A 27,763-nucleotide genomic window follows, 5' to 3' on the forward strand; every position below is an offset into this window, starting at 1 on the left:
ATGTTTTCTTAAACAAGAACCAAGCCAATATTTAATATTCTGAACTTCACTTTCTTTCATTCCAGAACTGAAGCAGGTAGAACTAAAGTCTTGGATGTCAAATTTGAGTCATGCTGAACAAACAGTGGTTCTTGATGTGGGTAATAAGAAGAAAGGTACTTGAGAGGAAAAAAAATCTACTATGTTTATCTTCTTAGGCACTTAAAAATCCACTTCACAAGCAGTACTCTCTGTGCCATTCTGCTGACCTTTCCCCTCGTTTATCAAATGCGTCTATTACACAAGGCAGTTGATCTTTCTGGAAAATGGTTAGACTGACCACTTGCTAGGGATTGTCCAGAAATTAGTTACATGTACCGTGATCCATGATCTCTCTTTTGGTCATTTGTCTCATCAGATCTTTTTTACTGGAAATCTGTAAAGTACGTACAAGCAAGTATTACTGTATTTCGTTGAATCTAAAATGTCATCCATTGTAAGATGCTCTTTTATTTTATATATTGCTAAAAAAAGACAGTTAAACAGGTTTTCTTATCACTTAACTATTTATGTGCATCCCAATTTCAAAGAAAATAAAATATGAAGAAGTGTATATTAGAATTTCTGAAGTCTGTCTAGATAGCACTATGCTTTGATTGCAAAGGTCAGTAGCTTAAATACTTTTTTTGATAGTGTTGCTTTTTAATAAGAGTAATTAATGACGTTTGTACATCTTTGGGGCAAGGATTTATGCAGAACGTGTAAAACATGTGAATTTTTCTAATAGCGTGCAATTTGGGACAGACTGACAGGCTTTTCATTTTATGGTTAAACATTAAAAGTTCAAAGAAGACCATTTGCAGTATAACATGATGTAGTGTAATAAATTTTGAACCTGGAATCTGAAGACTAGGTTTGAAACCCTGCCTGTTTGTCCCTTATCCGATGTGTAACCCCAGCTGAGTAATGAAGTTTTTCTGAACCCGTGCTTATGCAGTCAAACAGAGTAAGGATCCCTGCCAAACAAGGTAGATATAATATCCAAAAAGGCATTTGTGGGCAGTAAACCTTACACAGACGGGAGCTGCTGACATTCTCAGAGCCTTGCCCGCCGTGCATCTAGGCATTTCTCAGGGGAGCGGCCTTGAGCAGGAATCAGAGAAGTAAAGGGCTGTGGACTGTGGAGACCTTTTCCAGCACACAGGATCCCATAGTATAAGGATGCACACTGAGGAAGGTGGAGGCCTAAGGAGTTGACAGTATATGGCAAGGTGGGAAAATAGGACCATTGTGCATGTAACTAAGGGGCTGGGTCTCTTGGAGTGACTTAAATCTCAGCCATTGGTTGTTGCTCTACGCAAATTCAACAGTCAAGTTCGTTTGTGGTCAATCAGCTGATTGGCAACAGACTTTGCGCTAATTAGAAGGCAGAAAACAACCTATGATAGATTCTCTTCTTAAATTTGATTTTTAAGTATAATAAACTATAACCTCAATTAACTTATCTCGGTTTGGTGTCCATTGCTATTTGTAGTATTTTCTTTTGGTGCCTGGTTGGGGGGGTTTTTTGTCGTTGTTGATATTTTGTGCCTCCTCGAAGAAATCCTGTGACACATTTCCAAGGAACAATACAAAGACCTTTTGCCATTGCTCTAAAAATGCTCTAACTTCGCTATAAAGAAAATTGGTAGTTTTGTTATCATCTAGAATTTCGGAAGGAGTGAGCAAAATTGGAAATAATTTTCCAGATGAAAAACATACCTAGGGGCAGGGGCTGAGTAAGTGACTTTCCAAAGTTTTCACAGCTCTTAAGCCCTAGATTAGGGCTTCATTAAATCTGGGTCCTTGTCCACTTTATGGGAGTAAATAATTACAAGTACAAATATTTGGTGGCTTTTGGTGCCGATCCTTTGAAAGGGAACTCTGAGTGACTTGTGACTATTTTTTTTTGCGGTTCGCGGGCCTCTCACTGTTGTGGCCTCTCCCATTGCGGAGCACAGGCTCCGGACGCGCAGGCTCAGCAGCCATGGCTCACGGGCCCAGCCGCTCCGCGGCACGTGGGATCTTCCCGGACCGGGGCACGATCCCACGTCCCCTGCATTGGCAGGCGGACTCTCAACCACTGCGCCACCAGGGAAGCCCGACTTGTGACTATTTTGTGGCTGGTGCTTCCTGTCAATCTACCAAAGGCAGCAGGGGTGCAAGATTCAGAGGAGTGCCGTGGGGCTCACGTGGTGCTGTAGCCACGTGGCTGTGTGGTCCTAGCCTGGCCACTTCACCTCACCGCCCAAGGTCTCAGTTTGCAAACTGATGGACAGAGGAGAGTGGACCTGATTGTCATGACGCTTGGGCCTTGGCTTCTGTGACTGTTTTGTGGTCATTGCTAATCCCTTAGCACACATTCCCCACCCAGTTACAGGCTTTGAATCCTCACTCTTCATCCGGCCTTTCGGCAACCACTTTGGATTGATTGCCGTTAGGAAGTGAAATGAAATCTATTTTCCATCTTGGACCATTTGATTTCTATGGTCCTTTTGAACTTTTAACATTTTCTGATTTTTCTGAAATTCCCAAATCCTGGCCAACCTTCTCCCCAAAGCACTTAATATTAGGACGGTTTCGGTAGTACTGAGTAAGTGGAGAAATCAAGGAAAATTCATGGTTCTTGGCAGAAAAAAAAAAAGAAAAACAACTTCAAGGGCATGGATAGAGTGAGTTCCACTTGTCATCCTGGATACCAAGGATATTGTGTGGTTTTAACCATCTAAAGCTTTTTTTAAGCCAGAGGCAGGAAAGCCACATCCAGAGAGGGAAGGTTCCTTCCAGGCTGGAAGAAGTAACTTTCAGATGTTTCTCATCTCAGGTCCTGGTGTCCCAGTTTAAGGACATTTTGAGTTTCTCAGGGCAAAGGTAGACAGGCTCTTGTTTTTCTTCCCACCAGGGACAACCCATTTGCAAAGATGATATTGCACATGAAACATACTCATAGAAAACTGGCAATTTGAAGAGGACAGAAACATACTTTGTCCGTTGCCTTATAAAATGTTAACATTGAGTTCTTCATCTAACCGTGATTCCTATGTGTGAGGTCTTACCAACTAAGTGGGGAGCATTTGTGTTAACATTTACATCCTCAGTTCCTGCTCCTTTGGCCATTATGACCATGTCCTGCCCAAGCGAGAGGGATGGCAATGACGACTCTGGTAGTGACAAGTCTCCCCAGACAGAGTGATTCTCAGTCCTCACTTTCTTCCCACTTGTAGCTATTTTTTGAAGTATAGTTGGTTTACAATATTGTGTTAGTTTCAGGTGTACAGCAAAATGTTTCAGTTATACATATATGTATTCTTCTTTGGATTCTTTTCCATTATAGGTTATTAGAAAATATTGTATATAATTCCCTGTGCTATAGAGCAGGTCCTTGTTATTTATCTATTTTATATATAGTAGTGTGTATCTGTTAACCCCAAATTCCTAATTTATCGCCCCCGCCTCCGCTGCTGCTTTCCCTGTTGGTAAACCCGAAGCTTTGTTTTCTATGTCTGTGAGTCTGTTTCTGTTTTGTAAATAAACTCATTTGTATAATTTTTTTAAGATTCCACATATAAGTGATATCATATGATGTTTGTCTTTCCTTCTCTGTGCTGGATCCTTTTATGTTCTCCCTCAGCATTGGTTTGTGGATGGGACAGAGCACAAAATACTGAAGCTTTTTTTTTTTTTCTATTTCTCTTTCCTGATGCTTCTTTCCCTAAATGCCACTTTCACCTGCCAAGTCACCTTATAATGGACGTTTTTTCCCAGCACCCCACCCCTGGCCACCCCCTGCCCAGGCATGCGCACACATTGTGATGCTGTGGCCCCCATTAGTGGGAACCAGAACAGATGCACTTGGAGTAATGGATGTGCCTCCTCAGACAGGCCCCACGCCCCTCCCCCTTTCGGATACAGATATCTTTCAGCATCTTGAAAAGAGGGATTAGCCCAGGTTGTGTCCTCCTGCAGCCTCTGCACACCCTGTCCCTGTCAGTCCAAGCCCTGGAGTTTGGCTTCCCCTCATCGTTTGCCTCTGAAGCCCTCACTCTCTGCAGCTCCTGAATTGCCTCCATTGTCCAGACATGCTGCCAGAACTGGAGTCTGTTTTTGGGGCTGGGAACTCTGTCCCTAGGAATCCAAGTAATAACTTAATAGCCTTTGGCCTCTACCAGGCATCCTCTGACAAGGGCTTTGTGAGTTGCAGAGCACACGGATGAAGGCAGTGCTCCCCAAATCAGGTGTTTGCTCAGGCTGTGTGTTTACTGAGAACTGAGGCTTTATAGAGCTCTGCACCCCAAAAGAATTTGACACAAAGGAGGTGAAAATCAATAGCATCCGATCTTCCAGTGAAAACTGGGGAGTCAGCATTAAATCTCTTGATATACGCGTGCGTCTATAAATACACACACACACACACACACACACACACACACACACACACATATACTTTACTTCTAGGCCTCTTTTACAATTTCATTTTTTCAACTTCTGTTTTGGTTATCTCCTCATATGCCCAATGCTAGTCTGGTATTTATTTCTTAAGTGTTATGTAATTCTTCCCATCCAACTTTCAAGGCCTACACATCTCCACCTTAGGATAATACTTGATTCAGGGGATTAAAGCAATTTAAAGCTCACTTCCCCTCCCTGACTTCATAACCGAATGTGAAGGAATGATATCTAAACACGGCAGCCAGAGACTTGAATTTAAGTCCAGATTGGAGCCTTTGATCCAAGTGTTTTATGGTATTTTATTGGATGACATCGGTACTCAAAAATATACATGCATGTGTTATCCAAAGAGCAATTTGCTTCTTGATGGGTTCTCAGATTGTATCAGAACCTAACCTATTTTAAAAATTGCCTGTTTCCTCGTTATTATGAAAGCCTAATGCCTATTAAAGTTTACTTTTCTTTTGCATATTACTGACACTTTTTTCCTTTTTTATTCATTTTAGGAAAGCATGCCTCAAACTCCTCCCTTTTCAGCAATGTTTGACAGCAGCGGTTACAACCGAAACCTCTATCAGTCTGCGGAGGACAGCTGTGGAGGGTTGTATTACCATGACAACAACCTCCTCTCCGGATCTCTGGAAGCACTCATCCAGCACTTAGTACCTAATGTGGATTACTATCCGGATGTAGGTATCCATGTGCCCCTGCAACACGTCCTTGGTATCCAGCAGAATTTACAATAGAATAGACAGGGACCCTAGATGCTGCAGAATTCTATCTGGGTTACTAAGAATTTTTCTAATAAGAAATTGCATATTGATTATTGAGGGCTTTGAGATCAGATTGAACCTGGTTATGATATGTCTGTGTATCAGTTTTCCTTTCAGGGTTGGTATCACATTGTAGTCAGTCAGAGACCATCTAAATGAAATACCTGTAAGGTTTGACTCATGCACATACCCTGGTCCTTAAATAGAAATGCCAGAGAACATTAGATGCTCCTAGAATGGTTAGCGCCTTTTTGTTTTCCAAAACTATGCTGAGAAAAGTGAAGTTACACAGGGAAACTTCACAGAAAAGAGAACAAGAGTTACATTCAAGATGCAATTCTTTATAGATTCGACATCAGATGACAGACTCACTTGTTTATGTTTTACTTTGATAACTGACATTTGTATGGATAATCCTTTCTAATTTAAGGAATTCGTTTACATTTTCTCAGTCTTTACAGCAATTCCAAGAGGTTAGAGAGGAAGAAATGGAAATTCAGAATGTTGAGGAATTTGCACATGGTCTCACTCCCAGCATCAACATTCAAACCCAGGTTTTCTATTTCTGGGGCACGTGATGTTTCTTCCCCCTTCCCTTGTGCTACGGCTGCCCCTGTTATGCAACAGCTGCTTGTTGATAAAGATTTCATGGAAATATCCAGGCGCTAGATTCGAATGTTTTTATAAATGTAATAATGACCTTGGTGTGCTTGCCACTGTAGTTCACCATAGTTTGTGCTTGCCACTGTAGTTCACCATAATGTTTCTTACTGAGTTATCTCTGTGTGTGTGAGGTTTGTTACGTAGCATTTTCAAATATGTTGCCACACAGGGAAAACTTCTAATCAAAAGTAAAAGGCATCCCTTGTTCAGCCCTGTAAGTGTTTATGAGCTACAAAAGGCACTGAAGGGGGAGAAGAACCCATGGAATTTTTCTTCTTATTGGGAGTATGAAAGTATTATAACAAATAAGCTTTACTTCATTACTGGCTTCTGGGGAGACATTGTGGTTAAAGAAAAGTATATCGTGTGATATTATGTTTTATCAAATTGCTTAGCCTTTGAGCAAGTAAATAGATTACTTGAAAGTCTGTCTTTGAATGTTCTGACACAAGCACACAAATGCTCCAGTGTGTCATACTGGACCCACTGGAGATTTCTTGAGCTGATGTGGGTTGGGTGAGTTTTTTGGTTTTCATTGAGTTACCATAATATTTGGACACAGAACAAGAATCTGTACGGGTGGTATATTTAAGTTAGATTGATCTCCCTGGGCTGAATTTCATTCTTCTTTACTAGACTGAGTTATATGTCCTGGTATCCTGGCTCCCAGAGGATGGATGTAAAACTGTACTGTGAATAATTTAGTAGCTAAACTTACCCTGTACTTCTGTTATTTTTAGTATGGTTTAAGGGAAAATATATATCACAAAGTAAAGGAGAAATCCATCTTAGGTTGTTTTACTACTAGTAAGCATCACTTTTGAAACTGTAGCATTTTAACTTTGCTAAAGAGAACTTAGTGCTATATGATGTATAATATATAGGAAAGATACTAGTTTCAGAGAGAATATAACCATGATGACTTTTTTTTCTCTTGCCACAGAGAACGTACATATTTACCTTCCTACTGAGTTCTCGGTTATTTATGCATCCGTATGAGCTAATGGCCAAAGTTTGCCACTTATGTGTTGAGCACCAGAGACTAAGTGATCCTAGTGGTGATAAGGTAATGATACCTTATTTGAACTTAACGTTTTTTTCCATTAAGTTTGGTAGCTTTATGGCTTAGATTTTGTGAAGTTGGTTTCCTTAAGTAACCATAGCTTCTCCCCAGGCTGAGGTCCATAAATGGTATCATGGCTACGCAGAGGGAATTGGAAAGGTATAAAGAACAAATATAAATCTAGTGCCATGGAAGATCCCTCCGTCCTGCCTTAAGTTGGTAGCACTTGACATTGACTTGGGAAAGGGGGACAAGAGTCTTCTTTAACCCCAAAGACTTTGCACTAGAAGTTTACCATTAACCCTGTTTGTAATTATTTATTTGATAGATATCACTGAATTTGATTTGCTTTTTCTCCCTAGAATCAGATAAGAAAAATTGCACCCAAAATTCTTCAACTCCTGACAGAATGGACAGAAACATTTCCGTATGATTTTCGGGATGAAAGAATGATGAGAAACTTAAAAGATCTGGCTCACCGAATAGCCAGTGGTGAGGAGGTTGGTAACCTGAATTTAGTACAATTACTCGAATTTCCAGGCAGGGTCTTGGTGAGAAGTGGTGCTAAATTATGCATTGGCGTCTCTACTGCTTCTTTTCTGTTGTTGCCTTTGGGCAGGTCCTCTCCATAGCATACTGGTCTGTTTGGTGTGTCAAAGGGGGATGATTATACAATCCCACTTCAAAGGGATGTGATCTAGAGTTTTATGTGAGTAATTTGGGGGTATGTTCATGTCAACTCAAGCACAGGTTTCATGATGCAAGTGTGTTTTCATTTTATTTTATTTATAACTTTCTTCCTTCCAAAAAGATTTGACCTAGCAAGTTAGATTATAAATATCACATTAGGAGATATAAACACTAATACATGTAAAATAACATATTTATATATTAACAGGTAATAAGTAATATATTAATAAATCAGAAATAGAGAGTTTGTATCATGGAAGGGAGAAAACAAATGTGCTAATACTGAGAATCAGTAGAGTAGGACAAGATTGCTGTATTTTAACTGTAAGCTCCAGGTAAAAGGGAAATACAGTTGGTTATGTAATTTTCACTGTCAGAAAAGAAAAAGCATAGTAATCCTTCAAAGCATTAAATTCAATGAAAAATTAAAAAAATTTCCTGCAAGGACTTTGTGAATGAGATCATGGAAACTGCTCTGTATAGTGTTTATAACAAATGCTCCTTGATAAAAAACTGAGGCCAAAAGATTAATATATAAATTAGCAAAGGTAATTCTTTAGGAGTGGAGAAGACAAAGAAAAAGGGATCCAAGTCTTGTGCTTGGAAGTTGATTCAAGGCTTAGCACCTAGACTTAGATGGAGATGGAAAGTTAGTCTGTTAGATAATCTTTCATAAATATCACTTCCCTCAATTGAGCTACCTAGCTGTGACAAATTCAAGGTTATCCTCTTTGAAGCAGGCCTGGAAGGCTGTTACTCTGTTTTGAGGCTTGTTGGGCAAGGATATCTTTGTAGTTTCTGTACTTAGGCACAGATACAGTGTTAGAAAAAGGCAGATGAAGCATTTGGCAAAGGCTGTGATGTCTTGTTTCATCCATCTTAAGATGCATTTTCCCATTATGAATAACCTACCTGGAGAAATCATTCTTTCAGGGCTGTGCTGTCAAGATCATGCAACAAGATACCTATCTAGTCTGTCTACTTCTGGCAAAAACATTTTAATACTGTTTCCCCTAACTTTAAAAAAAATCAGACAAATTATATAAGATTAGCACTTGAAAAATACTCACTTGCTTCCCACATTATGTTTTCATGAAAATGGAATTAACCCTTTTACACTTCCCCATGACATTATATTGAACACTGGTGCTCAAGAGAGCCATTATTTCTGCAAGCCTGAATGAGTGGTTCCCTGAGTCCTTCTGCAAATTATGACTATTCTAATCATTTTGCTAGTTTGCGTGTAACAGGTTCTAGCAAGGTAGGAATTGGTAGGTCCGTCACTCACAAAGGCAAAAGTTAAGCATCACAGTTTTGTAGTAAATCTTTTCTTAGAGGGGAAGCTATTGTGTTGCTTGACAGGGTCAATGCTGGCTCCGTGACCTAAGTTTATGGCAAGCTGCTCAAAAGATTAGTGGCATCATAAGGGCTTTTTCTTGTGTGGAGGCTGAGCTCCGAGTCAGGCAGTGCTTCACTTCAGTTAAGTTCTGTGTCAGTACTTAACTTGATGTGGCAGTCAGCTTCCCTTCCTTCTGTTGCCTTTTTAAAAGGTAGAAATGACGACTTGTTTTTCCCAAAAGGAACACCTTAAAAATCTTTTTCAGATACAATGCCAAATGGATGGCTTTTTGTTCTTCTTGTCATGGGAGTCCATGAGGGGGGTCACTTCTATCTGTGTTGGCCAGATTGGTTCCGATCTCTTTTTAACAGGATCAAGCCACTCAAGAATTGGATGGAACCAAGCATGGGGACCAGATAGCCTTGTGCCTGGGCTTCCTATCAGCCATCCTGTGTTAATAACAAATCCTTGATAAACCTGAGATCTTCAGAAGGTTTTGAGTGTGAAAAGATATGAGAAGATAAGCCTAGGGCTTGAGTGGAGAGATGTCACCTGCCATGATCAGGTTGGGTTTTCCAGTGAGATTGTATTCCTTTAGTCACTTCTAGACAGTGTTCAGAATCGGGTCCACGTTTGGCAGTGGTTGATTTGAATGCTTTGGCAAGTCCCCTGAAGTCTCTGCTCCTTCTTCATTTCTAAATCATAGAGGTAACCTCCCTGTAGTAATGTCCCTTTCAGCCCTAAAATTTTGTGGTGGATGCTCTTTTCCTCAGTTCTGTACTTGGGAGGCCACTTATCTGCCATGTGCTTAAGTGTCTTTCCTTGCAGACACCTTCCCTGGCCTCCCCAGCCATGGTCATCCCCCATTCTTGGCTTTCACCACCCTTTCCCTTCAGAGCACTCTGTGATTAGTAATTACTTTCTTTATGACTTGTTTTTCCTCACTAGACTCCATGCTGTGCTCCTTTTGTTCAGATAGCATCCTTAACTCCTAGCCCAGTATCTGGTAGTTAATAGGCACTCAGGAGTGTTTGAATGAATGAACGAATGAATGAACAAACGAATCGGTTACTGGAATAGGAAAAAAATATTTCCCTCTGCTGAAAAGTTATCTCCCTCCATGGGAAGGAGTGTGCACTTGGGTTGGGACTTGCTGCTTCTTGCCTGGGACTTTAGGGATTTTCTTTGGCAGTCAGTGGATCCAGGTGTGTCCTCTATATAATTTAGTTGAGCTCTTCTGAATCTGCTCGGACAGTTCCACATAGTATGGCTTAATATGTTACCCCCCTCCCCTAAGGATTTGCCCAAAATGAAGAGGTTTATTAGGACTTGACAGCAAGAAACCCGAAATGAAACTGATGATTCAATTACATGACAAATGACTATAGTGGGTACAGTGCAATTTTCTCTTCCTTACGGGGCCTGTCTTTATTCTGTCTTTATTTGCCAGGTAATTACTGTCACTGGCATTTGAAGTTATAAAAAAGAATAAGTACATACTTGGCAATCCATGATTCCGTAAGAAAGCATGCTTAACAACACGAAGCTTTGGTTTCTCGAATGGAATCAAATGGCAGCAGCAAACTTTTTAAAGAGGTCACACACATATCCTCTCTCTGTCTCACACACACACACACGCACTCACGTTCTTTGTTATTCGAATAGCTTTTCCCCTATACCCTATTGCATACATGTTCTCATATTTTGCTGCGTTTTGCTCACTAGCTGAATCCTCCACTATCCATTACTCTACCTCTTTCCCTAAAAAGCATTTTTTAAAGTGTAGAATAAGAGTCTTTCACCAGACAGGCTTTGCTGCATGTCAGAATCACCCAGGGAGCATTTATTATGACATTTGGGACAGAAGACTGAAGAAACCATTTTAAGTTCATCGATTTTTATGTAACTCAAGATTATGAATGTAGAAGAAGCAAGGGATGCAGGTTTTATTTTATTTTTATTAATTTATTTTTATTGAGGTACAATTGACATGTAACATTCTGTTAGTTTTAGGTATACAACATAATGATTCAGTATTTGTGTGTATTGCAAAATGATCACCACAGTAAGTCTGGTTAACATGTCACCTTACATAATTAACAAAAGTTTTTTCTTGTGATGAGAACTTTTAAGATCTACTCTCTCAGCAACTTTCAAATATTCAATACAATGTTATTAACTGTAGTCACCATCTTGTACATTACATCTCCATGACTGACTTATTTTATACCTGCAAGTTTCTACCTTTTGACCCTCCTCACCCATTTTCCTCACCCCCAGCGAGGGATTTAAAATAGCCCTCAATTTGGCCTTAACTGCTTCGAATTCCAAAGAAAGAGGCATTTTCTTTGAGTGACAACCATATTACCAAATAGATACCATCTTCTTAACTGATAACCTTAATGCTGTGTGGAAGATAGGTTCCTTGAAGGCTCAATTTTTTAAACACTTAGGTATTTCATTAGTGACTTCAGGGTGGTCTGTGAATGTAGAGGGGAAAAAGGTCATCTAATGGACCAGTTTAAAGAACTCAGTAATATACATCAGACAAGTAGAGAAAAAGAAAAGAAAGAAGGTTGTGTGTGCCTTTTTGCCTTGACTATATGAGAATTGATCATTTCCTTCTATTTTTAATTTTCCTTGGCTTAAGTATGCAAATATCTATTCATTTAAAGTTTTATAATATGCTCTGGTAAACCAAATTACTTCCGTAAAAAAAGATGGTTCTTAGACTTGTAGGTAAGATGCCATTTAATTTTCAGATAATTAATCTCAGAAAATGATATTGTGGTACCTTTTTAAAAGGAGCTGATTAGTTAGTAAAGCATGGACATAGGGCTTTCATCTGTAAATTCACTAGGACTGTCCTCCTTTGGAGCTGTTAACCTAAGGACCACGTTAGCATCGAAGCAGCCTGTGTGCCTCTGATAACTTCTGATAACAGGTGTCACAGTTTACCCAGAAGGATAAGTGTTAGTTTGGCAATTTTTGCCTGAAAAAGGAAGAATAAAAGAATACCCTAACTTACACATGTAACTCTACCTTAGGAATTGGTTGATTGTGGAGCTCTTTCTTGGACTTAACAACTATTTTAAAAGTCAAGAGGTTGACATTTATCTATAATACACGCATTGCTTTAAAACCAATTTCTCTTAAGTATTGTGGCGGTAGCATGATGTAGTAACAAACAAGGTGTCACCTGGTAGTAGCATTATGAGTAGAATTGCCATGTGGAAGAGTTTGGTGGTGAACATTAGCACTGACTCATGAATGCAAAAGAAATGGACATGAACCAACTGGAAGTCAGATACCAAAAAGGAATATCCATTGCTTTTTTTTGGTGGTAACTCATGTTCTATGTGGAAGTCAGGAAGGTGGTTGGGGGCTGAGTAGGAAGTGATGGTGTATTTCTGTTAAGTAGCTGTCTGTACCCTTAGACTAATGAGATTGGGAATGCTAGAAGGAGAAAAATCTAGACGGGGACTCTAAAGAAAAAGAATTAGGAAAAGGATGCTCTGACTTGAGATCAACACATTTTAACCTACTAAAAGAAAACCGGTACATTCCTATGCCAGCCCAGAGAACATTAGTTATATGTGGTTCTTATTATACTGGATTCCCTCAGTAGCTCATCTAAATCATCCTTGTGTTTTCATGGCCCAACTTGAATGGTACTCTCAAGAGCAGCCTGAGAAAAGAACTAAGTCTTACAAATCTGAAAAGACACCTTATGTGTATGTGTCTCTTTTAAACTGTTAGAGCGAAGCTGAATCCTCTAACTGCCCTCAACCAAGGTGGCTGTCCAACGTGAAGGTAAAAGCGTTGAAGTACAGAGTCTCTGAGTTTGCGTAGTGGTGAAAACAGACAAGCAGAGCAAGGAGGTAATCCTTTGCTTGTTTCCTGGCAGACATACAGGAAGAATGTCCAGCAGATGATCCAATGTCTAATCCGCAAACTTGCCGCGCTCAGCCAGTATGAGGAAGTCCTGGCAAAAATCAGCTCCACGTCAACAGATCGGCTCACACTTCTCAAGACCAAGCCACAGTCCATACAAAGGGACATTATTACTGTCTGCAGTGACCCTTACACGTTGGCCCAGCAGCTGACTCACATAGAGCTAGTAAGGCCATTGTCATCCTTGTCTTTTATAACCCACACTTGATTTGCTTTGACAACCAGACAGTGTGTTCGTCAGCGGTAATGTCAAGGGAGGGGTTAGAATAATCCAAATGGGAAATAATCTATGAAATAGCTGGAACGTGTTTTGTTTAGACATTTGAATATGACTATTTCTGATATTTTGGGAGTTCACTTTAAAATAAATACTAAGCAAGACTGAAGAGCAAAGAGTTTATTGACCTTCCTCATGTTCCCCCTCTAGTTAATTTTTCCATAACTCGCTCAGCCTTTTACTCTCTAGTGTAGCACTGACCCAAGCAGAAAACTGCCTCTGCTCAGACCTTGAAGATGATGACAATTTTAAGGGGTAAAGGCTTATTTCACAAGCTACATTAAAAAATGAGGGTAGTGTTAAAAGTCAGTAGACAGAACGGAAAGACCATTTCTTCTCCTTTTGTTTAATACTGTTGACCTGCTGGGTTTGTGTTTCAGGAGAGGCTCAATTATATTGGCCCAGAAGAATTTGTTCAGGCATTTGTGCAGAAGGACCCTTTGGACAATGACAAGGTAATTGGTCTACCCAGAGGTCAGCCCTGAAATTGGCAATGGAATTCTTTAGTCTACGATAGTGGGTACGAGAGACAGAAATTGGAACAATTTTGTTTTAGGTTTTAAAAACTTTTTTTTTGTTTTGCATTAGCCATACCTGATTCATTACATTTTTTCTTGAGCCTGGTCTCTAAGTGCCTTGACGATATTCTTACCCTACCACCAACTTTTAACCTCTCTTCCTCCTTATTGGGAAATTTAATAAGCAAGTAGGTGCGGGCATTTGTGGTGGTGAAGGTAGGAGATAAAAGGGTAATGGTTTTAGCAGATTAAGTCAGAAGGAAAATACGAAAGGATGCTCTGCTCATGATTCAACAATAGCAGAAGCTATAAAGACAGGATGCACATCCAGTGTGCTGAGGCTGGGTCTTTACTGCCTTGCTTCTTGTTTTAAGGTGAATCCCTCATGACAGGTTTGTTGCCTGATGCAGCCCATATGGAAAGAAACTGACACTAGGCATGGGCTGTGAAACCGGTATACACACACATAAGAAATTTTTCCCCCAGTGACCTCCAGGAAGTATTTCAAATTGTTAAGCAAAGACTGCATCACCCACTAATGAAAGCCCTCCTTTGGGAGAAGGGGCAGCAGCTGTTTTCCGCCCTTAGAATAGTTTTGCTCAGTACAGGAAGTCAAGATTAGGTTTTGCAATAGGAGGCTAGTGGACTTTTCTGAAATTTGTTTGTTTCATTTGGAAGGAAGGAAAGAGGGGTGTAATTAACCTGTTCAAGTTTGGCCTTGAACTCTGAGATGAGCTTAACTTCTTTTTGTTTTTGAACAATATGTCACTCACCCTATTAAAGACCAGGATGATGTAGGCTTCTGTTTATCTACCTTGGAAGATATTTAGTTTCTTGCTACACAAAGTTCCAAAATTGTCTCCTAGACTTAATTTTAAGAGAAAATTTTCTAGTCTTCTGCGCTTTCAGCTTCTCCGTGCTGTGCGGACAGCAATTGGTATTCATACCCCATTAATTAGTCAAGATTGTTTTAGAATGCAGCCAAGACCCTTTTTTTGTTTCTGAATTGTGCTTCTGAGGACAGTTCCCCCCAAGAGTAACTTAGCTTCCTGGGAGAGAAGGCACAAATCATGAATTCATCAGAATAGATTGTCATGCATGCAGCAGAATAGATTTCTAGACCTTCGGGTTTTCACTGGACTATACTAAGAGATTTGATATTCCTGTAAGGAGAGTCAAGAATGTTAGTGCTTCCCTCTCTCTCTCTTTCCCCTCCCAACCCCCACTCTTATCCTAGAAAGCCTTCCTAATTCACACACTGAGAATAAAGGCCCACATCTGAAAAAAAGGAGAGCTTAATACACTCTTTTTTTCTCCAACTCCTCTGCTCACTTTCCTTTCTCTATAGAGTTGCTACAGTGAACGGAAGAAAACACGAAACTTAGAAGCTTACGTGGAATGGTTTAATCGTCTCAGCTACTTGGTTGCTACAGAAATCTGCATGGTGAGAAAATGAATTTTCTCTTTCTTCTAGCCCTCTATATTATCTTTTCATACTTTTTACATCTGTTGGGTCTACATATTGGATAACTGCCCTCTTTTTTCTCTTTCTATACAGCCTGTAAAGAAGAAGCACCGAGCAAGGATGATTGAGTATTTCATTGACGTAGCTCGGGAGTGTTTTAACATTGGCAACTTTAATTCCTTGATGGCAATAATCTGTGAGTGTTTTCTGAGAGATATGAGTCCTTTATTTTTATAGATCCTGTGAAATGTATCCACTGAAAATTTGCAGATAGTACAGTTTTGTTAATGAAAACTGTATTGTTTAATCTAGACTTGTTTCAGAACGTCCAGAATGCTTTAAATATCCAAATTGGTACAAGTATGTGTAATTTTTTTTAAGTATATAAGAATTCATGGAATACATTTAGTCACTTTATCCTCATCTGAATATTTATGTATAAAGGCTTACACATGAGATATGTGCCTATATTAAGGATTTTAGAAAGTGTTTGAGTAGCTTGTGTATCAAGCATTATAGAAATATATGATCTGGGACTAAATCAAATGATTCCATCAGCAAGACAAGAGGGCAGCCTGAGAAGCTGGAACATTTCTGACTACCCAAGTCACTAGTACTTATCCTCCTCCGACCTTATTAGCCCAGCCTATAAACTTTGCTCCTCCTCTGTATCATGGGGATTTTAATGCCAGTGACTGTTCATTCTATAAACATAGGGCAGGGGGTAACACTGTCTTGGTTTTCCCAATTTATACCTGTTTTCTTGCCACAATTATGGTTAATGACTCTTCCGTTAAAAATATTCTAATTTATATGATAAATGATATGGCTATGCTACACGTTTTAGGTACTCAGTAAATATTTGAATATTTGCCTGACTCTTCAGAGTCAGGGTCAGTTTGAAGCCAGAGAATCTACCAGATGTAATTCAATAATTTTGATTCTAATAAATCCCTCTCGCCAATTCTTTTTTCCATTAAAAAGATTCTTTTTCCCCTTTATCTCCCCCATAAAAATACTGGCCAAGCTTCAGGTCTCTATCTGGCTTACTCCATGAGAATAGTGAACACATGTTCATCTACATCAAAGACCTGAAAGATCCACAGTCTAGGTAATAGAAGATTATTTAATTCCCTTCTTGTACTGTTAAGAAAATATCAAGGCAATCCATTTCACGGGAGAAAGTATTTGTAATACATCTAGCTAAAAAAGAACTTGTACTCAGAATCTATAAAGGACCCTACAAAGCGATACTAAGTAGACAAATAACCCAATGAAAAAAGGGCAAAGGGGCTTCCCTGGTGGCGCAATGGTTGAGAGTCCGCCTGCCGATGCAGGGGACGCGGGTTCGTGCCCCGGTCTGGGAAGATCCCACACGCCGCGGAGCGGCTGGGCCCGTGAGCCATGGCTGCTGAGCCTGCGTGTCCGGAGCCTGTGCTCCACAACGGGAGAGGCCACAACAGTGAGAGGCCCGCGTACTGCCAAAAAAAAAAAAAAGGAAAAATACTTGGACACTTCACAAAAGAAGATATACTGATGGCTCGTAAGTATATGAAAAGATGCTCTACATCATTAGTCATCAGAGAAATACAAATTAAAATGAAAATCACAGTGAAATAGCATTTCACACATGGGAGTGACTGAAATTAAGAAGACTAGTTGAACCAAATATTGTGAGGATGTGGACCAAGTAGAATTCTCAGACATGGGTGGTGGTATGAGATGGGACCACTACTCTGGAAAATCATTTGGCAGGTTTTTTGTATAAAGTTAACTTCCTTCCACTTAGTAATGAACACTTTTTCAGAACATAGGTTAGAATGACCTCTCTTATTTCTCTATTTCCACCTTCTTTTTCTCCCCCTCCATTTTAAATTGGAAGCTGGCATGAATATGAGCCCAGTCTCTCGACTGAAAAAAACTTGGGCCAAAGTGAAGACAGCGAAGTTTGACGTTCTTGAGGTACGTGGAGCTGCTGTTTTGCTGTTACGTAACATTTTGCGCCTGAATTATTTGGAATTTTTTATGTGGCGTTAAAAGTGAGGTCTCGTAAACTTTCTGCAGGTGAGAAGTGTGTAGTTAATACTCTCCTCTCTTTTGTCTTCAGCATCAGATGGACCCTTCAAGCAATTTCTACAATTATCGAACAGCTCTTCGTGGGGCGGCACAAAGGTCTTTAACTGCTCATAGCAGCAGAGAGAAGGTATGGGTTTAAAGGAGTTTTATTCATAGTAGAGTTGCCATGTGTTGCACTGAAATGTGAACTACTGTACCGAGCTTCTTTTAGTTTAGATCTAAGAAAGCAAGGCTGCGTGCTGTAGACATTTTTATCACTTGCCACAGAGGGAAGGGGAGTGCTAAAGGAAGGGTGGAAGGAGGAGAGGGAAAGGGAACTTGGTGGAGAAATTTGCAAATGTTATTATTGCATTATTTAAATGACTATTTTGTAATGTGTCATAGTTGCGTTTCAAGCAGTAAGTATTAAGTCCTATGTTAAGATGACTAATAGCATTGGAGAGTAATTTGATTAAATGGAAAACAGACATTTACACACTGCACAAGGTGGCTGACTTAATGCAACCTTTTCTCTTAAAGAATTAGCTTACCTCCCATGGTTAAGTCATTTATGTTCAGAAAGTAGGTTAGTTGCTGTAGCATTAGGCCTGCTGTTACTAATTGGATATGTGGGTGGCAGAAAAGGTACAGAGATGATGTCTGAGAGATGAATGATCCTCACTCTATCTGCCCTGCCCTTAAACAAGTTCACATTATCTTGGATCAACTGTACTTCTGACTCAGAGGGTCCTTCATTGGCACATTTCATACATGGGAAGGATAAGTCATTTTGACATTTGGAGATCATGTTATTTGAAAAGTAAATACCTGGTTGCAGTAAATGGGCTGATGAAGGTTGCTTGATGAAAGCTATTTTCTGCTTAGATTCTATCCATCTTCTAACTTAAACTATGTCTTCAACAAATAAACGAAAATGAGGGTAAAAAATTTCAGGGCCTCTCAGTCACTTCCCCCAAAAAGCTTCAGCCACCATGATCTAAAATAAAAACAAACACAAAAAGAAACCCCACCTTTTAAACATGCTAAAGTGCTTCTCAACAAAATCCAAAATATCAGTTCTGATAATGTTTGCGAGATATTGTAAATACATTATTATTATTATTATTATTTTGATAAAGAAACAAGGTCAGAGAAGGGATGAAGCAGAGATAACTATCTCGATTTAGCCTGAGGGAGTTTACCAGCTTTTAAAGTTTACCTGCCCGGGACTTCCCTGGTGGTCCAGTGGGTAAGAGTAAGACTCTGAGGTCCCAATGCAGGGGGCCCAGGTTCAATCCCTGGTTGGGGAACTAGATCCCGCATGCAGGCCGCAGCTAAGAGTTCTCATGCTGCAGCTAAAAAATCCCGCATGCTGCAAAGAAGATCCCGTGTGCCACAACTAAGACCCAGTGCAGCCAAAATATAAATAAAATTTAAAAAGAAGGTTAAAGCTCTTTGAGAAAGAACAAGGATGAGGAGAATGAAAAAGAAAAATATAAAGTTTATTTGCCCACATCCCAGTGCTCCTGTGACTACTTTGAGAAAAATCGAATCAGAAGTTTTTCAACCTTTGGGAAATGATCACATGCATGGGAGGATCCCAGTACCCTGAAGTGTGAAGACCTGTGGGAGGCTGTCTGCAGCCTTTTCTTCACCTCTCCGTGTTGGAAGCAAGGCTTTCTCTGCAGGACCTCCGTGAGTTAGAGGGCCTCTGCCTTAGCGAGGAAGAGGCTGTAGAATCATCTCTCTTGGTCAGGAGCTGCAGTACTGGCCAAAGGAATTCTGAAGTCCAGCCCTCCCACAAAGGTCTCACTGAACGTTGTACTCGTGGAACTCTCATAGCTTTTTCCAGTATTTACCCTTTCCATCATTTACTAAACTCTGTCTGCTTTAGTTTTGTTGTTTTTTAACCAGTTTTGTGTGAGTGTATGGATTGTGTTCTGTAGTTCGTAAAACAAATGATCCCACCACCAATTTAAAGCAATACGCCATTTCTTTTTCACAAGTGGTCTCAAAGGCTATAAATGAAAACATTTGGGGATAAAAATTCACCTTTTATTCAAGAGAATTGGGATTCTGTTTTCTTTTTTGAAGTGAGGGTAGACTCTCTTTATTCCTAAGTCAGTTCCTATTTTAAAGTCTTCCTGGCAGTGTGAATAAAGTAATATAATCTTTGATATTCTCTGAATTATGTTTAGGTGGCCAATGTGGCACATCTCTAGGTACCATATAGAAAAAAATCTATCTTTCACATCAGGGCCATTAAATGATCTTTAAATTGCTGTTTTTTTCTGTGAGTCCTTGTGTCTCCTGGTTTTTAACCACTTCTCGTACAAGTGCATGGTTTTCAGTCCTTTCACCATTCCATTTCTGATCATCAGTATTCATTTCTAGTTGTGGAACTGATAATGCCTTTAGGGTGTAGTTGCCAAGAATATTGTGAAAGGGAATTAGAGAACATTACTACTTGAGACGTTCTCCCACTAAAGCCTTCATTGAAAGACCTCTCAGAAAGCAAACTTTTGCTCCTGTAGTAGCCTGTACATCCACCTTCACTCTGGAAATCCGAAGCCCTTATAGTCTCCCGATTTTTACAGTGGTAGATTTATGTGGGGGCTGCACGTCTGAAGGGAACCATCCATGAGGAAATGACACGTTGAAGAAGCCTGTGAGACTTCTGTCTGGCATATGGGCATAAGGAACAGCACAGGAATGATCATAAGGGAGATTGTTTCTATTGCTGTGTTCTTGGAAGAGTGGTTCAGACAATTAATAGTGGATCAATCCAGCCATCCCACTTCTGGGTATTTATGCGAGGAAAACAAAAACACTATATGTTTAGAAAAGATACATGTACCCCCTTGTTCATTGCAGCGTTATTTACAAAGCCAAAGATAGAAACAACCTAAATGTCCATTGATGGATGAATGGATGAAGAAATTGTAGTGTGTGTGTGTGTGTCTGTATATTTATATATACACACATATATACACATATATATAATATATATACATACAAGCATATATACTACAGTTTCTTTATTCCATTATATATATATATGTATATAAAATGATTCATGTGATCAACACCACGTGAATCTCACGGCCCAGCACTACAGAACAGGGCCAGAAGTAAAGTTCTTGCTTAAAAGCTGTTACACTAGGCAGATACTGCATCCTGATAATAATTCAGTCCTCATTTTCCTTATGATGATATATCAGTAATACTTGTCCCCTTGTATGGGGCCCACTGGTTTGGGGGGAATGCTTAATTGAGGTCAAACCTGTGTTGTTGAATTTAATCCTCACCACAAGTCAGTGAGGTACTGTTCCCATTTTAAGGTGAGGAAACTAGGCTTTCTTAGGCGTATACCAGGGGTTGGCCAACTCTTTCTCTTAGGGGCCAGATCCTAAATATTTTAGGCATTGTAAACCATACGGTTTCTGTTGCAACTACTCAGCTCAGATGTGGTGGCACAAGAGCAGACATAGACGGTACGCAGGTGAGCGGATGAGTGTGCCTGTTTTCCAGTAAAGCTGTCTGGACACTGGAATTTTAACTTCATTTAATTTCATGCTCATGAAATATTATTCTTTTGATATTTTCCCAGCCATTTAAAAATGTAAAATGTGTGGCTTCTAGGCCATTCCAAAACAGGTGGTGAGGTGGTCTGGCCCTCGGGCCACAGGTGGCGGACTCCTGGCTTGTACGTCCAGTCAGTTGTGGAGCCACATTTTAAACTGAGGTCTAGCAGAGCCAAAGCCCAGCACCCCCCAGTGACAAGTGGTCTTGCAAAGAGGTGAAGTTCGGGTGTGTTTTATCCTTGTTACCATGGCTGTTTAGTTCTAAAATAATAAGAGATATAGTCAGTAATATTTGAAGGAGAAGGTAATGAGGGAATCTTTACGAATTCAGTTTAGAGACTTCCAGACAATAGCAAATGATTAAAAGTATATTCAAAAGGGCTGTCAAAATTGAAGATTCATTTTGGCTATTTTCAGAGATCAATGAAACAAAAAAAAATCAAAGCCTATCTTTTTTTAAATGACTTTAGGGGAAAAATCTGAATTGCCCCCTAGAAGTGAAAATTGATACTTAATGTTTTTAAGTACGAGCCAAAATGTTTGTTTTCCAGACCTGTCATTCATCTAGTATAGGTGTACCACATGAGTCATAAGCTTAGGGAACCTTCAAAAACCTGCTCTTGGGTAAACAACATAGGTCCACGATTTGTGTCTGCAGCATTATTTACATTGTAGCACACTTAGAATCTTCAAAAGCATGTTGGCGTTTGAGAGAAAGTGGAAGTTACAAAGTGGAAGAACAAAGAGCTTTGTTCTTTGTTCATTCTGGGCTTCGTAGAATTTTGAGTACTCTCTTAGAGATTATTATTTTTGATTAATTAATTAAATACCACCATATCAAACCAAAGATGTGAGGCAGGAAAATCTTACTAAAGAAGGCTCATTGTTTTTTAAACAGCCATTAATTTTAATTTGCACATTTATATTCCTCCTTCACCTGGGCCTGCCTCACAACATATTGTGCAAGGTACCACTTCGGTGATTTCCCATGAGAACAGGTGCTTACCTGCTGTGTCACAAGAAGGCCAGGTTTACTCAACAGGAAGTTTGTAGCAACTATTACCAAAAACCCTGTGCTCTCATGTTATCTTGAGCAGTATCTTCAAGGGAAAAGAAAATGTTCCTCTAAGAAAAAGTTCATCTAAAATGTAGATGTCTAAATGATAAAAACAGTACAGATTCTCACAGAGAGATGGGTCACACATCTTAAGCTCTTAGTATCTGCAGTGGCAGGTATTCTATTAATATTTTGCTCTAACTAAATGAAAAGTAAGAGTTCTTTTAGATGTTTTTTCTTTGATTATAGCTAGAACTCTCAGATTTGATTATATGCTATTGCCCTGAGAAAAATGGGGGAAACTAGCAACAATGTGAAGCCAATCTGCCTCCCACTGCCACCCATCTTTGCTGCATTTTGGTTACTAACAGCATTTTCATGTTATGCAAAACTATATAAAGAAGGAAACTGCTCTCATGGGAGACAAAGGAAACACTGTACCTGTCTTAATTAATTATAGCCTACTCTGTAATCCAGAGTCAATGCTGTTCATTAACTTCTTATATTGTTTGATGAGAGTCTAAATGTTTATTTGCCCAAAACAAACCAGAGCTTTTTGTTTTCTCTAGATTGTGATACCATTCTTCAGTCTTTTAATCAAAGATATTTATTTCCTCAATGAGGGGTGTGCCAACCGCCTTCCCAACGGCCATGTCAACTTTGAGGTAAGGCTGCAAGATCTGAGCCCAGAGAAGGGCTAGCTTCTCCAGCAACTGTAGAGAGCCCAGGCCATCTAAGCTGCTTCTGACGTTCTCGAGCCAAGTTTTCTCTTTCCCTACTAATTTGTAAGAAGATAACAATGCTGACTAGAATAAATTAGCTGCACCATTATTATAAATTATTATCCAGAGGTACTTGAGTAAATTTGGACCTCTACCTAGCAAATATCTATTGCTAATTTTTATTAAATTAAGAAAATTATGGAGTTCAGAAGATTAGAAGCCAGAGGAGAACATTAAATGGAGTGGTCTCATCCAAGCCCATGATTTTTGATAACTGCCTTTAACTTCAACTTTCATTTTATTCTTTTCTAGAAATTTTGGGAACTGGCCAAACAAGTGAGTGAATTCATGACATGGAAGCAAGTGGAGTGTCCATTTGAGAGGGACCGGAAGATCTTACAGTACTTGCTCACAGTACCAGTCTTTAGTGAAGATGGTGGGTAGCCTGTCCAGCCGGGGCCGCCACCAGCATCCACAGACCCTACGATCAGGAAGTCAGCATATAAATGCTTGGTGCCAGGTTCCTCATGTAGTATGAGGCCTGTTTTCTGACTTATTCCATCTTAAGAATTTTCTGTTGCACAGAAAACCGTATGATTTATCCCTAAAATATTTGAGTCAGGCACTCACTATTCACCGATAAGCAGTACGTTTCTGTGTTTAAACATTCTTTATAATATTAGATCTGCAGAGCTTTGGGCACAAATGGAAAGTTATTGAAGGATTATTTGCCCTTGTTTAGGCTTGCTTTAATGGAGAAAAAAGGTGTTTCATGATATGTTGACATTCAAGGTAATTTGAAGAACAAAACAATTGCTAGCCCCTGCTGTTTGTCAAAACAAACAGTGGAAAGTCTTAACCTGTTAAAACATTAGGGAATTTGAGGCAGAAACAGTGATTGTGTACAAAAAAAATTGACCAGAAACTTCAAGTTTGTAAAAGACTTGGGGATTGATTATATTAATCTGTTATAACCTAATATTATAGAAATCAATAGCATTATTAACTATTTCTCATAGTAGATTGGTAGTGTTTGTGATAATGACTGAAGAACATTTTGAATTAATATGACCCATTCCAGAGGGGACTTGATTATTATTAGCATCTACAAACAGGATTAATAACAAGCTTTTAAATCTTTGGAATTCTTTTTGACTTAATATTAAAGAGAAAAACATTAGAAGAGTGAAAAATTGGCCTAGAAAACCTGACTTTTTACCTGCTAAAATGTCTTTTAAAAAGCTAACAGGAAAGGCTCCCCTTCACATCCCCCTTCTTTGTAAAGAACATAAATGTGAGTGTATGATCACATCCTGTGGCTTGCCTTTTTAAGCTTTTTTTGCCTCATAAATTGTCTTAGTTAACCAAGTGCCTTCTTGGCCTAAGAGGTCCTTGGGGTTGTGTTGAGATTGTCAGTCAGGGGCAAAGTGTGGTATTCTGTGTTCTTAAAGCTCCCCGGTTGTAATTTGATATTTTAAGGAGTGTGTTTTGCTGTAGGGTTTGGTTCAGGTTGAATGGGGGATGGATGGAGGTGGGTAATGTATCAGGAAAAGGCTTCAGCGTTAATGCATTCGTACTTTTGGTTGATTGTAGCTCTCTACTTGGCTTCCTATGAGAGTGAAGGACCTGAAAACCATATAGAGAAAGACAGATGGAAGTCCTTAAGGTGGGTCTCATTGCTTCTCATTGCTGTACAGATCTAATAAAGACGTTGCCCTTAAGTGAAGAAAGCTGCATGCTTGTCATAGGGAGTCCCCGCCTGCGAGTTCCAAGTCCTCTCTGTAGCTTATCTCCTGTTAACTGAATCTTTGTGGCTTGGAATCCTCATTGCCATCCTTCAGTTTTATTGTCTTTTTTTTTTTTTTAGTACTGGCAGATATATAGTGACCCTGTTCTTCCTTCTCCCATTATTTTATGGAATGAGGAACTGAAATTACCCTGGGGTATGTTAAAAAGGGCACTGACACATTTTCTTCATCTAAAAGATAAGTTCAGACTGTATTTCTGAATAGCTCTAACAGTAAAATCTTATTTCACCTGAGATCAAAGAGACCCAAGTACCAGCTGGTTCAGTAAATTGGAGTGTGTCACTTATTCACTAGATCTTGGTCCCCTCTTTGGTTTGGGAGAGAGCTGGGACTTTAAATGTAATACAGAATCTCTCCAAATTTAAAAATGTTGTTAATCTGTAGTGTTTTCAAACAAAACTAGGATAGGTAAGTTTGTATTTTAACCATCTGAGATGCTTTAATGGGCAAAAGTAGCCCAGGATATAGTATTACTATAACCAAAATTGCTGTATGTGTATTTCTACTAAGAGACTCTGGGAACATGTGCCTCTTTTTTTTTTCTTTAATATTTATTTATTTATTTGGTTGCACTGGGTCTTAGTTGTGGCAGGAGTGCTCCTTAATTGTGGCTCACTGTCTCCTTAGTTGTAGCATGTGAGCTCTTAGTTGCAGCATGCATGTGGGATCTAGTTCCCTGACCAGGGATTGAACCCAGGCCCCCCGCATTGGGGGCGTGGAGTCTTATCCACTGTGCCACCAGGGAAGTCCCATGTGCCTTTTTGTACCAGGTTGACAAACCCATTTTCTTTTCTTCCCATAGTCACTTGGGAGCCTTCATTAACTTGATCTTGGGCTAGGTTTTTGGCCATCTCCACTAATATATATTTATTTTAAGTGACTAGCAGTTCTCCCAGAAAACCTGAAGGACTTCAATGCTTAATATTTTTCTGTCCTTCTTTAAAAAATTTTTTAAATTAATTTATTTTTTATTAAAGTATAGTTGATTTACAGTGTTTTAATTTCAGGTGTACAGCAAAGTGATTCAGTTATATATATATATATATATATATATATTCTTTTTCAGATTCTTTTCCCTTATAGGTTATTACAAAATATTGAGTATAGTTCTTTGTTGTTTATCTACTTTATATATAGTAGTGTGTATATGTTATTCCAAAAATCCTAATTTATCCTTCCCCCCACCTTTCCTCTTTGGTAACCATAAGTTTGTTTTCTACGTCTGTGAGTCTGTTTCTGTTTTGTAAATCAGTCCATTTGTATCATTTTTTTAGATTCCACATACAAGTGATACCATATGATGTTTGTCTGTGTCTGACTTACTTTAAACTATGTAAAATCAAACTTCAAACATGGGAAAGATGAAACTAGTATTAGGTGAGGATTTTCATCCTCATTCAGATCATTTGCTACCTTCCTTCTTATCTTATCTTCTTTATTACTCAGGTCCAGCCTCCTGGGCAGAGTTTAACACACGGGATGCTGGCTGCTGCTAGCCGCTGCTGCGTTCAAGCAGATCATCGAGGGGCTGGCCTTTGTTTTCGGGCATCTAGTGCCACAAAAAATCATGAAGTCCCTGCAAGCACGCTCCCTCAAGAGCAGACGGGGACCTTATTCCCCACAGCTGACAGACTGACTCAGATTTTGTGAGACTGTAATGTTCACTGAGGACACTTGAGGAAGAATCCTCTAAAGATCCCAGCTCTGCAATGATTCATCTCCTGGAATTTCCATGTGAATCACAGCTCTGCATCTGGCTGGAGCTTTCTTTTGTGTGTGTCTGTGTGTTTTTTAATTTGGTTCAACATTTGCTGCTAATGGGACTTGCCCAGCTGAGTGCTGGCTCTTAGGAAGCCCATGTTTCTTTGTTAACTTAAAAGAAAAAGGGAGAAGAGGGAGGGGAAGCAAGCCCTCCATTTAGATCCCAAACTGCAGCTCAGTGGTATTGCCGGGAGGGGTCAGGCTGGCTGGATGCCAACTGCAGACTTTGTTTCCCTGAGCTTGGGCTGTGTTGTGAATTCCCCTCCTCCCTCTTCCTACAAGGTTTTGAGTTGGCTGCTGGTTAGCAAACTCCTTTTTACCCATATAAGTTATTTAATATAATAATGAAGCTAACACTGTGGTAGGAAAATAGCCACTAGAAAAAAAAGCAGAGTTTGTCATTGGACTGTGTAACATTCTAGAAGGACCTTCTGTTTTCTTTACCCTTCTGAGCTGTTTACAGCTGACCACTGTGTTCTACAGATGTGTTTCTCAGTAGTGTTTCTGTTACTTAGTTTTCCATGATGCCTATTTTTTTTTCCTCTTGTAAATTTAAATTATCTGACTTTAAGGGTCTTGGGAAAAAAACCATGGCCTAATTACAGTTTAATTTTTTAAACAGACTTATTTTTCACTACCTTTCATAGTCTGTTAGCGACTAAACATGTGAACAGAGAACAGATTGGAAAAGATAACCCCCGCCCACGAGAGCAGTGAACAAAACAAATGAAAAACATCTTGCTGTTGACTCAGAGGTCGAACTAATTGTGAAATAGTTCACCTTGTTAAACATCTAAATAAATCTGTAGTGGCTCTGCAAATAGCCATTATATTTATTTACTGTAGGAGAAACTGTAGTAGTAAACTGTGCTAATGAAAAAAAAAAAGACATCATGTTCAAAACAGAGATGTATTTGCAAACTTAATGACATGGTTTCAGAAAAACAGAGCATGTCTGTATGCTGCACGCCATCTCAGCAGACCTAAAATGTCTCCAAGCTGTCCCTTTACAACCATCAATATATTTGACACTCTGCGGCCAGGAGTTGTGGTGTCTTTGTTTTCTTTAATGGATGGGATTGGTGGGGGGTATTGGGGGAGCTGCAGTCTCAGCTGTTCAACTCAAGTGACCGGCTGAAAATGTGTCTGCCCTTGGGGAAGTGGCCTTTAGGAGTATGTGCGTGGGCCTTTGATATTTTGAAACTCAATCATAATAAACAATAAGCATCACTTGCCAGGCACTTCTAAGTGTTGCCATGGATCATCATCTTCGCTTTTTAGGCGTGGAAACAGGCATATTAATAATAATAATAATTTGTCCGCGGCCGTATAACTAATGAGAGACACAAAGATTTGAACTAGACCTTTAATTCCAGAGCCCAGCCTTGAGATCACACTGCCAAGCCTTCTGAGACTTCAGTATAACCTTCAAGCTTGCAAGGAACCTGGGGATCTCGCTGACCTGCAGATGTGGATTCTCTAGGTCTGGGGTGGGACCCAGGCAATACTGATGCTGCTGGTCCTGGAACCCTCGGAGCAGCACTGCCGCCTTGCCTTTCCCTGAACT

At 39.6% G+C, this 27,763-nt stretch overlaps 1 protein-coding gene across 2 annotated transcripts in view; it reads left to right on the forward strand.

The window, feature by feature from the left end:
* Positions 1 to 27,427, forward strand: part of RASGEF1B (RasGEF domain family member 1B) — a 34,762-nt gene extending 7,335 nt beyond the window's left edge. For both annotated transcript variants that reach the window (XM_082653496.1, XM_082653495.1), the window contains 13 exons: positions 4,974 to 5,156; positions 6,847 to 6,969; positions 7,329 to 7,466; positions 12,903 to 13,115; positions 13,607 to 13,681; positions 15,093 to 15,188; positions 15,303 to 15,405; positions 17,092 to 17,171; positions 17,317 to 17,412; positions 22,475 to 22,570; positions 22,940 to 23,063; positions 24,221 to 24,293; positions 25,882 to 27,427. In XM_082653496.1, coding sequence (XP_082509622.1) covers positions 4,980 to 5,156; positions 6,847 to 6,969; positions 7,329 to 7,466; positions 12,903 to 13,115; positions 13,607 to 13,681; positions 15,093 to 15,188; positions 15,303 to 15,405; positions 17,092 to 17,171; positions 17,317 to 17,412; positions 22,475 to 22,570; positions 22,940 to 23,063; positions 24,221 to 24,293; positions 25,882 to 25,906 — 1,419 coding nt within the window. In that variant the 5' untranslated portion in view covers positions 4,974 to 4,979 and the 3' untranslated portion in view covers positions 25,907 to 27,427. The remainder of the gene's footprint in view (positions 1 to 4,973; positions 5,157 to 6,846; positions 6,970 to 7,328; positions 7,467 to 12,902; positions 13,116 to 13,606; positions 13,682 to 15,092; positions 15,189 to 15,302; positions 15,406 to 17,091; positions 17,172 to 17,316; positions 17,413 to 22,474; positions 22,571 to 22,939; positions 23,064 to 24,220; positions 24,294 to 25,881) is intronic.
* Positions 27,428 to 27,763: the final 336 nt, after the last annotated feature.

Source organism: Grampus griseus (genome assembly GCF_964374135.1).
Source record: "Grampus griseus genome assembly, chromosome: 4".
In the NCBI taxonomy this organism is placed as follows: Eukaryota; Metazoa; Chordata; class Mammalia; order Artiodactyla; family Delphinidae; genus Grampus; species Grampus griseus.